Here is a 14934-nt window from a genome sequence, read left to right as displayed (position 1 = left end):
TTAAGGTCTTTACAAACCAAACACGAAAAGTTTGTGCAAATAGATCAATTAAAATATATTCAACTTATATCTATCCACATGAGCCTATCCATGCCAAATTCAATTCAGTTTTTTATTTTGCAGTGCAGTGGGTTGTTCATTTACATAACAGTTTTGATATCTTAGAATTTCGGATGCCGATTTTAAAAACAAGCCAACCATTACAATTTTGCTCACATAATTATTAGATTAACTCGGACATCAATGTCATAATTCTGTTCATACATCACCAAACAATATGAATATTGATCTTGCAAATGAGTGTCCAAAAAAAAAGGTTATAAAGACAACATCTCGTAGTTTTAGTTGTACTTGCTTGAGATGGTGAGTAGCCTACAAAAGAAGGGTAAACATATACTCTGTGCATGTTTTTAACTGCAGTAAACATTTTGATTTTGAAAGGCTAGACATCCAAAAATATGGATTTAAGCAGAATATTAGATCAAACATAGGTAAAAACATTCGTCTTTTTGATTTGTTGCACGCAATGTTTTTGTAAGTTAATGAAAATAATAGTTTGAATGTCCATGTTATGAATTTGTGTCAGCCTTGGTGTGAAAGGTTGGAATGCAAAGAATCGGCTGCAAATATTCCATATTTTCGTTTAGTTAGAACTTAAATCTTCACCATCTCCACCTACATCCTTTTCGAGTTTTTCCAGTGCATCACAAATACAGGCTAAAACCAGTTTTTCTATGATGCTACTCTAAGTTGTTAAACTTATTTATAGTTTATATGCATTATGTATTTATGTGGGTGTGGACAACAACATATGTATGCTTATGATGCCCTGTATAATGTATATAGCTTTTTCCTCCATGATAAACACAATATATAATGATACTTTCAACAACTGTCCGTAGATAGTGTCTAATTGTCCCAAGGTACAGAGGCAGCAATGTGTAGGTGGATTAGTACACACAGCAATGACTGACGAGCCCCAGCATGGCCTGTGGCGGTGGTCTTTAACTGAGAACCACTCTCTTAATATCGCTATATTCACCCTTGATACTCGCATCTCTCTTAGCACCAGCATCTTTCATGTCAACTTTATGATCTTCTCCAGCTCTCTGTTCTGGGCACGCATGCACTCTTTGACTTACTCACTTTATCTATCTTCTTTCTATCCTCCCACCCAAGTACCTGGAAGTCCTTTTAACACAGTCCCGTCAGTAGGCAAAGATAGATAAGAGAGGTGATTTAATTGGAGCCTAGTTATGTTTCTGAAGATGCAGTTGGAGTTACAGTTCCACATCTGTCAGTCAGCAGGGGTTTGGCTTTCTCTCACTACCTTTGAACCGTCCCCCCGAGGCAAAAGAGGCTCTAATATGAACTAAGTTAATGCTGCAGCCACATTTTAAGTGGGCTTTAACAACTCCTAATTATATGGTGATAGGTGGTTCTTGGACCACACAGTGTCAAAGACTAGAATAGTAACAGGTATCTATATCCACACAACCGCATTCCATCAACATTGTATGACATTGCAACTTTTGCTATAATACAATCTCAATTTGTTTTCTCAGTATGTTTTTAACTTCAGTTTAGACTACGGTTTATTACAGATAAAATCACTCTGTAGCTGACGCAGCGGAAGATAATATTTCTGCAGCAGTTCAGTAATTTCTGTGCCTCCACAGACTGTAATTGTTTAATTTGATTGGTTGATATTTTCTGACAGTGCTGCCCCCAGACTGAAAGTTAAAAGATATCAGCTCAAATGTTAAGTGAGTTACAATTGCCCTTTCTCACTTAACCCTGTTAATTTAACCAGCGGTGAACTATAAATGGATCATTTAGTCAGTAATTAAATACAGTACTGTAGTGGTTCCCCCAGTAATTAATACTACATTTAGAGAAGATGCAGTTAGTTGTGTGTGTGTGTGTGTGTGTGTGTGTGTGTGTGTGTGTGTGTGTGTGTGTGTGTGTGTGTGTGTGTGTGTGTGTGTGTGTGTGTGTGTGTGTGTGGTGTGGGCATACATGCGTCAGTAGATGCATGAATGGTGTGTATATATACATATGTGTGCGTTTTATTCTATCACATTGAACATGAACTCTAGCCCATATCTCTTCCCCACCCAGTTAAAAAACAAACTCATCACACAGTTATTTCCAGGGCTGAGATGTAATTACAAAAGTACTGTGTACATAATAACCTATGCTGAAAATTGTTATGAACTTTTGTTTACGGAACACATGTAGCTGCTGTCTTGCTGATTTGTTTCTTTAACTTTCTTACCCACTGACATCAAAGTGAACAGATCAGGTATCCCAAGGTATAGCACTCAGTCAGGAGGGCTTTCTGTTTCCCACTCTGTAATTTCACTGACAGGTTGTGCGTATATGTGTACGCCTGTGTCTGCGTAGATGTGTGTTAGACTAAAGGTGTGTGTATCCGAGCATATAATCGCAAATTCTGTAACAACTTCCTCCCGAACACCTGTTAAATTCTAATGCTCAGGTTGTTAAGGCAGATTTGATTTTAATTTTAAATGTTTTGGTGGAAGTTACCATTGGAGGTGATCAAAGTGCTGATCGCAACGGGAGCGCAGGAGGGAGATGCAGCGCTCATTTGAATATAGACCAGAGCGACGGCTTTGAACACCCCTCCCACAGTGGTTTTTTGGGGGGGGAGCAGGAATAAAGAAGGCGGATGGGTGAGAGGAATAACACCCATTGTGTGTTATACTTCCATGCTGTGCTCCAAGATTGACTGTCTGTTCTCTTCTGTCTTATGGCAAGTTAACTCTTTGCAGGAAGCTTAAGATGACTTTACTGAGGCGTAAAGCTACAGTTCTGCTTGTTTTAAGTTAATGTGAGTCATGCTATGCTTTTCAGATACTGTTACCTCCTATATCAATTGACCTGCAAGGTCAGCGTTAGGTTAAGGGTTTTCTACCCGGACTTCAGAGCTTCTGTTGCCTCTACGTGGCTCTTAACGTGCATGCGCCACCTTTTACAAAGCAAGTAGTTCTTTGTTGCTATATTATGCTCTGGATATCGAATATAGCACCATTAAAAGTGTTTCAACTTCACACAAAAAAAATGATATATGTTAATTTACCTTGATCTTAACTAATTATCATTTTTATTATATAAATTAATCGGTTGATTGCTTTTATGATTTGTGATGTGCTGTAAAAAACATTAATACTAATAAAACAATGAAAAATCACAGTTGGCCGGAGCAAAAATATTCAGTGTGATTATAATTTAAAAAGTACAAAGAAAAAAAGTGAATCATCATATTGGAAAAGCTGGAATCAGATCGTTCATAAATACCTTCAATTGATTGTTGGTTAGTCAACAAATAAACTAATGGTTTCAGCACTACTAACACTGTATTTCGTGTTCTGTGTGTGTGTGTGTTTCTGTGTGTGTGTACTGAAAGCAGTGCGATATCTCCATAATGTCAGCCTGGAGATGGCCCCATGCCCTGATCTTCTAGCTGTAGGGCCTGGCTGATCATCAGGCTGATCATCAGGCACCTGGGTGACCCCCACACCGATGAGATGCAGATACAAACTGCCAGGTTGGGTGGTCACCATCACAATGTAGAGGCAGGGAAGAGAGTCCTCATTAGTGGACAAATCTAAAATATTTATAATAGCCTAGTGTTTGGCTATTGTCAGAGCTGTGCGGTGATTAAAGACCAACATTAGAATCCATAGCAGACCTCGGGCTTTCTGGAACCTTCACCATAATAAATGGGTCATAAGTTGTTAATTGTGTGGGCAGTCGTTCAAAGCGCTGGTTATTCGCTCATCAGCATTGGAAAGGGAAAATTAGGCATTTTAATTCACTCCAGAAAAGTTTCATATAAATATAACTGAAAGAAGCTCTTTGTCTTTTAAATGTATACTGCAACTTTTTTTTAATGTTTAGTAGACTTTTTCACTAAGAACATTTTGACATATCGCAGTAACCTAAGGTCTTATTTAGTATGATAATATTGGATTAATTCCCTTTTACTGCTTCAGTTGTAGGGTCTTTTTTATGCATATGTTTTAATATACGATACAAAAACGTCCCTCGTTAGGGTTTTACAGACTGAATCTCAAGCACGGAAACATCATTTCCCAAGGTGACCAGACTTTTTTTCTTTTTTTTTTTTTTTAATAAATCGAAAGAAGCCCTGATTATGCATCTCCCCATAGCTTGTTGAGATTTTTTTTTTTTAAACATCTGCTTCCGGCTTGTTATTGATGTTAGCCAATCTAAACACTTTTTAGATGTATAATTAAAGTGCTAGAGGCCGCTTTTAGTCTCTGATTGTTTCAGTAAAACTTGATGGAAAGGTTTTATAAGTCAGATATTTTGGAATTGTCTTTCCCATGGGTCTTGTTTTGACTCTGGTTGCTCCTCAGTTTTTTCCCATCTGGAACGGCACTCCTTTAACTCAACTGTCAGGACCTCCCTAGAAGTATGTTAAAAATGTAGTGCAACCTGCTGCTTGTATTTACATATTCCTTTCCTCCTCAGACATATCAGTCATCCTTATGTTATGAAAACATTGTGTAAAAATTATACATTCAACTACTGTTTTAGAATTATAGTCTGATAAATGTTGCATGATTTCTAATGCTGTCTGATCTATGTATGCCGAGTGTGTTATTAGTGTTATCAGTGTTGTCAACATGAGTTTGTGTATGAGCGTGTTTTTGGAGCCGGGCCATGTCCAGGGCCAGAGACATACTAATGACATGGACTCCAGTGGTGTGTTTTACCAGCTTCAACCGCTCTCATTAGATGAGAACCTCTGTGTAGCACAGCTCGCCTCATTAATGAAGCACAGCCATGTGCCGCTGCAGACACATGCGCTCACTCGTTCAAGCACATACACTCGGGTCAAACAGGCTGTGTGGGAGGACTCCGCCTGTTTGCACGCACAGGAAAACATGCATGCAGTCTTCATCCTACTCACTGTGTGCTGTCCTTATATAAAGTTTCTTTTCACTGCACTACCGGTTAACACACTCGCTCATACATATATGCACACACACACATGCTTTTGAAGAACCACTATCTTGAATGCAAAGTGCACCTGACCTGGTGGGTGGGGGCGCACACCTTGTAGCCTTCACTTCTCAAGCCGATCCAATCACTTCCACAAATGCTGTCGCTCCACAGATGTGCGAGCATGTATTTGTGTATGCATGTAGTCGTGTGTCTGTGCGTGTGTGTGGTGGGGGGGGCCCTCCTGATTATAGCTGCTCCATAATTAACAGTGATCAGATTTGTTTTGTGGCATAAATGGTGCATGTGTAGAACATTAGGCCTGGCAAGTCTCATTTCACATTCAGCTCAAGGGCTCGGCAGCAGACGGGTCACGAGCTTCAGGGAGCACAATCACAAGCCTCCCTCCATATGGTCCTGCCTGCCGCATCCTCAGCAGTTAGGGCCGCGAGTGCCAGACAAGTTCCCCCAAGAACCTAATCGTGTTCAGTAATTACCAAGACTGGCTTTTTTCTTCTTCTTCTTTTTTTTTTTTTCCTCCTTCCCTCAGCTCCCGAAAATCTCCTGCTCTTTTTTTTCACTGCACCTGCATGCTCTCTTCTTCTCTTTCCATCTCACGCTCTCTCTCCCCCAGTCCATTGCTTTCACTAAGCTGCTTGTTATATGTTTATTTTTTCCGCTTTTGTATGCTTGCTCCTTTACTATCTCAAAGTTTCACTTTCTGGATGAAAACCAGGATGGGGATGAGAGAAATTGTGAGAGGAAAAAAACCTCAGACACTCCCGCATCAGTTAATTTCTAAATTGCTTTATGTGGCTGATGCCGAAAAACCCAGTCCGTCCTCCTGACTGCCTGGAAAATTATAAATAATTGTAACAGATGCGCCAATATGGCCGGCCTCCAATAAACGAGGCCCCAGATAATTTGACCAACCCCCTTTGACAGGCCAATTTAATAAAACATGAACAAAATCTTCCTCACTAATAATTTATCATCCCCTCTCCTCCCCTTTGGTTAAAGTTGATTACCCTGGCAGTTAACAAGGTCACGCCCAGATGCCAGGTTTCTGATAATGCAATCAGGACTCGTTGGAAAAAAGGTGATGACATCCTGTGCGGTTTTCTTCATTACCTGGCCTCCCAGTTAAACACAGGCTTTGATTTGATGTGTTTAGTAGACATGTTGTTGATAGCAGCAGGTGAGGCTGTTTTCTTTTTGTGTGTGTGTGTGTGTGTGTTTCACACTTTTTTATGAAGGACTTAAGAAAAGAAAGGTGAGAATTTATGCAATAAGGTGATGGAGTCAAGATGTACGTGGGTGAGTGTTAACTTCAAGATAAAGGACTCAGGCATTAGCTATGCTTAGACAAATGGTGTGTGTACACACCATTTGTAGCAGCAAACAGTAGCAGCAAACATTTAGGTGATATTATAAACTCAATACTTGCACAGGTACATTGTGGACTGTGCAATGTGCATGTGTGAGTCTCTGCTCCCCTGTAGGTGGGTCGTCTGCTTTATCATTGTCCCCCTCAGTTTGTTTTGGTAGTCCCCGCTGTGTGCTGAGGTGTGCAGATGCTGCTCGACACCGGCTAATAGACACTGATAAATAGATGGGCCATTATAGCACACACACCACAATGCTGGGGGTGGTATTTACCTGTCCCACTGCCACATGACACATCTTGTTATTGACTTCGGCATATGAAAATGTCACATAGACATCCATTATTGCAAGTGTAAGTCTATTGAACTACTTGAGACTCTGTCAGCTTGTGATTTTCTTCATTTCCCTGAATTAATTTTGCCGTTGATAGTCGCCCACTAGTTTGTGAAGACATGTCTGTGATCTGATTGTGGGCTTATCTCTTCCTAAAAACTGATATCTGCACCACTCTAGATGTCTCTATACATTACTATAATTTGTAATCAAAAGAGGAAACTATAAAGTATACAAAGAAAAAAGCTTGATTTTCAATTTTCTAAATTTGCAGAGAAGACTTTACTGTTTTGGTTAAGCTGAGGCTAGTATGACATTTTAAAATTAATTATGATAAAAATATAACATGCCACAGATTATGGATTATTCATTACATTATTGTACCTTCATGAGAACATTGTCCTTTTAAATATGACACATGATCGAATTCAAAGTGTCAAATTACTGTTAGGTTGTCCACACAAAAACTCTCTCTCTCTCTCTCTCTATCTATATATATATATATATATATATATATATATATATATATATATATATATATAAACATGCAAGTTTTAAGTGTATACTTGTTTCTTGAATGTGCTTAACAAAATGAAAATTGCCCAACAAGCCAAGTTTTCGTAACTCTGGATTCTAGGGTTTACAGATCCAGTCCTAAACTTCCAAACCATTCGCAGCCTCATTGGGAAGGGTAAAACTAACCATAATATTAATACAGAAATTGAAAAAAGGAGGAAAAAAAAAAAAAATAGCTTTTCTGTCCACAGCCTCAAACTTTGATAATTAATTATAATAATTTTAAACATGTTTGATATTTAGGAGAATCTGGATGATAACGGTTATGATTACATTATGAGAGAGTCTGCTACAAGGACGCTGAAGAATGACCAGCCGATGTTGACTCAGTCTCCCCAGCCATTTTCCCACCCAAACTCGATCCTTCGCCTTCCGTTTTTGGCAGCAAAGCGTTATTAGAGCTTAAGTTGTCGCAGCCTGTCCATTTAGTTTACAACTGCTTCCCAATGATATGGTGTGGTGTGTTGCTTCCTCTGGCACGATCATCTTAATAATAACCTGTAGTGCGTCATGCACAATTATTTTCAGATCCTGCAATGTTTGTTTAGGATTTGAGAGAGAAACATCTGTAAAGATTCTCCTTCTGTGTTTGATGCAACCCAATTTCAAAATCAGTTAGGATTTTAAAACTCCTGTAGTCTGAGCCGGGCTTAAGTTTCTCCCCCAAGAATCACACAAAAGCACCGCTGTAAATCTTGTGTTCACCAGAGATGTGCTCATACGTTTCTTGTGAAAAAGTGAATCAGCAAAGAAAGAAATTACAAATACACATGCGCTTGTCTCTTTTCTTACAGGCAGTGATGTCGGACCAGGTTGATTCTGCAGCTCAGAGGTCGAGCCCTGATTCTGACTGGGCCCCCAGCCGAGGCTCAGATCCCAGGCCAGAGGATCAGACCCTTCATCACAGGTCCTCCAGTTCCGTCAGAGGACAGCAGGTTGGTTAGCACACACTACAGCCAATTATGTCAAAGAGAGCACGTGGGTGAGTGGCTAACATGCCCACACTTACCCATTACTACTTTGCTCAGATTAGATCAAAGCCATGGAGAAAGGATATGAGGAAAATGGTCTGTTGAGAATCATGTGATTTATCAGACCTTGCTTCTGCCAACCTTTGTCCTGAACTCTCCAACACACACACATACACACAGATGCCCCTCCTACTGTGACCAGGCCGGCGTGTGCTGCTGGTTTCACGCATGCCTTGGGCTCAGGCACTGGCTAATTTACCGCTTCAACAGTACATTATGAACAAGAAAGAAGCTTTTGATCTTCTCAGTATTCCACTCATAAGTTTGGCAGGGCATGTTTCTAGATGGCCTCACTCACTCTAAAGCTGGCCTGAAGACACATTGTTTAAATCTATACAGCTGTCCTCATTATAGCTCCAATGGAGGTGCTTCTGTTCAGGCAGTTTATACATGTAATGTAATTTATTTTGTACAAAATAAATAAACAGTATTGACATTCAATGTGCTCCTCGTTTCTGGAGGATCTGTTGTGTTTGCCCTCGGACACGCTTGCACACACACACACACACACACACACACACACACACACACACACACACACACACACACACACACATAATCTGTCTGTTATTTCGCACCGTCTATTAATGATTTAGATTCTTGCTATGGTATGAATCTTTACTTAACCAGCCACCAGTGACATGTTCACCTTTTCAGTCAATACCTGATTCTCCCTCTCCCTGCAAGGTCAAACTATTTGTAATACCAGAGGTTATTAGCTTTAGATAAGTAAACAACACGTCAACTTCATAAATCATCACAACCTTATTGTTATTTAAAACGTGAACATTTTGAGTAGGTGTCTCTGTTGGCTGCTTAATATCCAAATATGATGATGCTCCAAAGAAACCATAAACCTGTTATGCTTCATTACACTCCATTTAAACAATAATACCAGTCTGCAAGGTCAAAAGCTGATGAAATGAGCCTTCTGTGCAGCCCACTGCTACCACCCAGGACACAATTTGCAGCTTTCTCTAAGTGCCTGAAGTGAAATGTGGATATAGGCTGAGGCGACGCGCAGTTCAAAGTGGTACATGACTCACGTTTTGCAACATACAGCAAGTGTTAAACTGATTTTCTTTTAATCGGAAAAAAAGAGTAATAGAGAAAAGACATATCAATGATGAATAAAAGTTAAATTTATTCATATTAACTTAATTAAAAACCATCTGGAATATATAAATTATGTTTGTAATATATTTTACAAATCATTTTACTATATTTCAGCGGTTCACTATGAGCATGATGTAGTTCAACTTAGAATCAAACTTTTGCAGTTCTCTGTCGTACCTCGCTTGGTATCTCATGATGGGAAGCGCCCTTTCCCCCTGAGTTCTTCAGCTAGCCAGACTTCTGTGTTTTACTCTTTGTATGTTGGGCCTCTACTTGTCGACTATCTTTCAAGTGTCTGTCACTCTGGGTATAGGCTATCATTTTGTCTCATAAAAGTCGCTGATCGTAGCCTTTTGGCTCGTTCCACCATGGCTACCTCATGGGCCTTGTTCAGGGGCATTTCTCTGAGTAACCACTGAGTACCACTGCAAGCGGGGCATTCCTACACACATTTATTTGGTTTCACCTCGCCTTTGTTTGTGCACTCTTTCCTCAGTGTGGGTTCATTGTAGTTGTGTTATTCTCAGGTTACCGGCTCTAACATTTGTCGTGTTTTGCAGTGTATCTTAGTCTTTTAAATTCTTGTACTCCTTTTTAATATATTTCGTAGTTAAATGGAGTACATTTGCTTTGTGTTATGTGTGCACCCATGTCTTTACACCTTGACGTGGGTCTTTATGTGTCGTGTCCTGTGTTTGTGTGTGTACGACATTCCTGGGAAACCTGAAAGACTTCAGCTTTGAGAGCTCCAGACGCACACATGACGTGCTGCTGCAATCATAAAGAAGCCCATTGATAACAGTGACCCCTCTCTCTGGGAGATGGAGAGAGAGAGAGAGAGAGAGAGAGAGATGTTGGAGGAGGGAGGCAGTCGATTAAATGTTTCTTCTTTGAGAGTTTTACTCTTTCTCGCATACAGACTTGGGCCTCTGTCCTCATTTCTCTCGTACTGGGTGCCCTCCTCCCTTCCATCTGCATTGCACTTTCATGTTTACAGAGCTGTTACAGGGTGCCATGCACGGGTCAGGTCATGGCCGCCAACCAGCTGCCGAGCTTGACAGCGGGCGCATCTTTCTTTGCCTCGTGTTATCTGCTTTTTTATCTCTCAGGCCTGTCTTGTAGAACATAAACAACATTGTCATAACACGGACCTTCCCACTCAAGCAGAATGCATTCATGTTTCTCGTGTACCTACGTCCAACTGGACCAGAGAGAACATCTGCAGCAAATCTGTCATTTGTCAGTGTCGCCATGTCATCTTCCCCTGTACGCCTTCAGACACTGCAGTGTTTGTCGTCTGCTTCTCACACACAAAGGAACAGCTATGATGGGATATAGCACATTGTTAAAATCCTTCCCGAAATGTACTTCTATCTGAAAACCTATTTGGAATTCATCCTTAATAAGTCATACTTAAAAGTTACTTTACAGTTCAGGACTTTTCGTTGATTTTGATTCCCTTTTTGGCCTCTTAGTTTTCCCTAAGCACGTAGAGGCTAAGCCAGTTGGCCTGCCACTCATCAGAAATATGCAGATCAAATTGCTAATTAGTTGCATAGAGTCATTAAGGCAGCGTCAGAACACATGGTTGGCACACATGCAAGCATGATAGCAGAACCGGGCCCTCCAGGTCACTGGAGTCAACTGCAGCCTTGAGGCACATTCCCAAACACACTGCTATGCTGAAAAATGTTGGTCACAGGCAAATTGTTTTACAAATATAATGATAGTGATCAAATCTGAATAGACATGTCACTGGGAAAGTAAATAAATGTGAATTTATTATTGTTATAATCCTTATTATATATATTGATATCTTTACAATATCAAACCCCATGCACCGGGATTTTTATTGCTGTTAAGGTAATAATTGTCTTTTATGGTTTTTATTGTACATGACAGTAAATTCTCCTCCTGTGCAGGATTAAATGTGCATAACCACGCATGAGGTACATTGTAGATGTAATGCAGAGCAGTAAAATGCTATTACATTCATGCCTTTTTAATAATGTGGGCCGGACGACATTGTTGACTGTGTTCTTCACTCAACCTCCCACAAGAATCCTCCCAGTTTGTTTGGTTGCAGTTTAAACTAATTTACGAGTTACTCGGCTAAGCCTGCTTCCCCCTCTGGTTGATACATGGATCATTTCGAAAGGAACACAGGTACCTGTGTTATTAAAATGCACTTGCTGTTTCTTTCAATCTGTAATGTTATTCAACCACAAACTTTAGTAGACAACAAAGCCAAAAGAATTGAGGGAGGGCGCTTATTTATCCACCATCCTATCATAAACCTCCTCACTGCACCCCCACTACCTCCTCCTGTACTCCTCAACCACTCCAGCCCAAGGACTGTTGTACGTTTAGTCGCATTGCATATTTTAGCCTGCCATCTGGTCAGCTCTGCCAGGCACCGCATGGGGCCTCCTATCCTCCCATATTCATATTCCACTAGCATATTGTTCCCACTGCTTTTCTACAGCGTGGCCCCAGCGCTTCTCTACTTCTTTATTTATTTCTACAGAAGAGGCTGGAGAGCAAACTTCCCCCCCCCCCTCCTCTAATCGGCGGCTCTTCCAGTTGTCCTATCAAGTGTAACCTGGAGGCCCCTAGTAGAGCAATTAGAGCGGCCTCCCTGCCCACCTCTTGTAATGAAGCCCAGCACATTCTGGAATCTATAGCCCCTTTAGTCTCCCCTAATGGGACATCATTATTGTCAAAGAAACAATGTAAATGTAAATGAACATACTCATTAGCCAGTCGCAGGGAGAAACCTTTGCCGCTCTCAGCTTGCAACTCCCACTACCAAACACACACACACACACACACAAAACTGAACCTCCTCCCTTCAGCTTCTGCGGACTGCTGCTCCAGCCAGCTTGATTTATTCCTCCGATAGCATGTTTGTTTGTGTGTGCATATGTGTGCGCTGAAGAAGACAATGTTCATGTTTTACTCAAGGTGAGAGGGGAATGGAAAGAACATGGATGATTCCATTATTGGCATTCACTCAGTGTTTCTCCAGATGTTAATTGTTGCATGGGTTTGTGCCTGTCTGTGAAAGAGAAGTGTGCTCAAGTTCTCACCCCAGTGCTTCTTTGCTTACCTGTCCCAGGGTGCACCGGTGCAGCGATCCAGGTCTTTGTCCCCAGCCAGCAGTGTGGAGTTGGTTAACAGGAAGAGAAGAGGTGCAGAACAGAGGATTCAAGACCTTGAGAAGCTGCTGGAATTGAAGGTAACTATAGCTAACATAGATGAATACACATTGCATCCTCTCCTTCCCCAATCTACATGAATCAATCAATCCTCTTTTCTTTTTTGGGGGGGTTTATTCTAACTTGATGTCTTTTGTTTCCTGCAAATTTAAAAAGATTTGAGAATGTTATAAATGAGTATAAACACGCACAGAGTATAAAAGATCCTAATGTTTCCTCTTCACAACTCTGCCTCAGCTCATGTCCTTGTGAGTCTAACCGAGTCCTGGATCTCAATGTTTTCCCCACATGACACAGTGGTGTCCAGCTGGTATTGTGGAGCACTAGACCGGCATAGTGGCGCTGCTTGTTGCTCCGGCCACTGTCTTACATTTGATTGCTGCTATCAGCCGCTGGGTTGTAGGAAGGTTTGCAGTCACAGTCTCCAAAGCGTTCAATTGCACTACCGCTGCCACTGCCTCCTCCATGACCTTCTCTTACAGTGTCTTTCACACACACATACAAATACATATGTGTGCGCACATAAACAGAGCGTAGGCAGCGAAGCAGCAGGAGAGGAGCGGCTCCGGTGAAAGTGGATGCAGCAGGGTTTTTTCCCTTAAACGAATCCACTTTATTGGTCTTTTAACCTTCACGTGCTCTATGACGTCGTTCTGCCACTATTCTTTATTCCCATGTTTTTTTTTCTCTCTCAAACTTGCTGCAAACAAAATACATCTCTCTCTTGTGTTTCTTTTTAGGTCTCAAAATGAGACTTTCTCTATTTTATTTTATCAGTAGAGTACGTTTTCCGCTTTCCTCCACCGCTGCTGCCTTTCTTTACCCTTTCCGTATTTCTGGCTGACCAGTGAGTGAGTGATTATGTAGAGGTTATCTCCCTTTGAACACAATCTCAGGAACACATTAGGCATCATTTTCTTGTCAGATCTGAAGTGTCTGAATTATATCACTGGCAGACAACTAGTCAGACGTTAATGCTCAACGTAGATTCAGACGACACGCATGAATGTCTTAGTTAATGGTGCCATTTATGTGTCTGCCAGTTGAGGGGCATTTAGCAAAGGTATGCACAGAACAACTGTGATTGGCAACTCACATCTATGGTCACATTATTGAGACCATTAGTTCAGAGCATGATTTAGTGGTCATGTCCTTTGCTTGGATGTGGCATTGAGAAAAAAAGCCCTCCATCAGTTATAGCTGAGACCTCACCTCTAGGATCTTCCAGTACAGCACTTCACTCTGTCCAGTCTGTTGTTCTCCAGTTGATCCTATCTAATTATTTCCAAAAGAATGCCTTTCAAATTGGGTACGCCAGCCTGTACCATTGACATTTTGACCTTAGCATCTAACAGCAGCAGACAAACATACAATTCTCATAATAATGGCTTCTTTTTTTTCTTCCTTTTTTTACTTCCGCACACTTTCAAGTAAACAGTAGCTGTTGCTGTGTAATTATTTTTCAGCTTGAGAACGTCCATAGACGTGTATGCTGGCTGAGTAAGGGGGTGTATTGATCTGTGGGCAAGGGTCTGTGGCCTGATGACCAGAACTGGGCTGCCCAGGGGAAGCTCTGTAAGGAGCCTGAGAAGCCATGATGTGGCTAATGCCCTGCCACTTGCTCCATCCTGCCCCTCCTCCCCCCATCAGTCAGCCTCAACTCTTCTGTGTTCCTAGCTCCACCAGTTAACACTACCCGGGTCTGGCCCCTTTCATTAGAGCCTTGTTTTTGAGAGGTTAGGGGCAGCTCGAAGGGGCCGAGGATGTCTTGCAGATGTCCTCTGTGAATAATCCGCACAAGGGAAAATCCATACTTGTCACAGTGGCAGCGTGAATGTGCATCGTGTGTGTGAGTGAGTGTGCACCTGTTGTGTGTCTGGTGCCTGTTTGTGTGCTCTCTGTTCTCTTTGTCCTTGTTAATAATAACAGGGCTGAGGGCTCGCATTTCCCTCTCTGCAGGGCAGCCGTGTCATATCAGCAGTAAACAAGCTCCTTCCCTTCAGAAGGCGCTCGACAACTCTCCCTAGCCCTGGCCACTCAAGCAGAAACCTGTCCTGCACTCTTCCTCTCACTTTCTCTTTTGCTTTGCTCTCTCTCTTCCTTCTCTTTCTAATTTCTCTGTTCTCTCTCTTTCTCCTTCCTCTATTTTCATGAGCTGTCTTTCTCTCTTCGTTTGCTCTCTTTCCACCTCTGTTTGTCCTACCTTTTTGAAAGTGTTTTCTCCGCCACCCTCGCTGTTAAGGTCAGTGTGATGGGGAAGAGGGGTGCCCCTGACAAGA

General features: G+C 41.5%; 1 protein-coding gene across 1 annotated transcript in view; it reads left to right on the top strand.

The window, feature by feature from the left end:
• Positions 1-14934, top strand: part of cntln (centlein, centrosomal protein) — a gene marked incomplete at both ends in the record, with an annotated part of 83661 nt that overhangs the window by 16681 nt on the left and 52046 nt on the right. The window contains 2 exons of the mRNA XM_079219596.1: positions 8085-8225; positions 12556-12675. Coding sequence (XP_079075722.1) covers positions 8085-8225; positions 12556-12675 — 261 coding nt within the window. The remainder of the gene's footprint in view (positions 1-8084; positions 8226-12555; positions 12676-14934) is intronic.

Source organism: Taurulus bubalis, assembly GCF_910589615.1.
Source record: "Taurulus bubalis genome assembly, chromosome: 6".
Classification (NCBI taxonomy): domain Eukaryota; kingdom Metazoa; phylum Chordata; class Actinopteri; order Perciformes; family Cottidae; genus Taurulus; species Taurulus bubalis.
The sequence above is the reverse complement of the archived record's forward strand: the minus strand, read 5'-3'. Positions and strand labels throughout refer to the sequence as shown.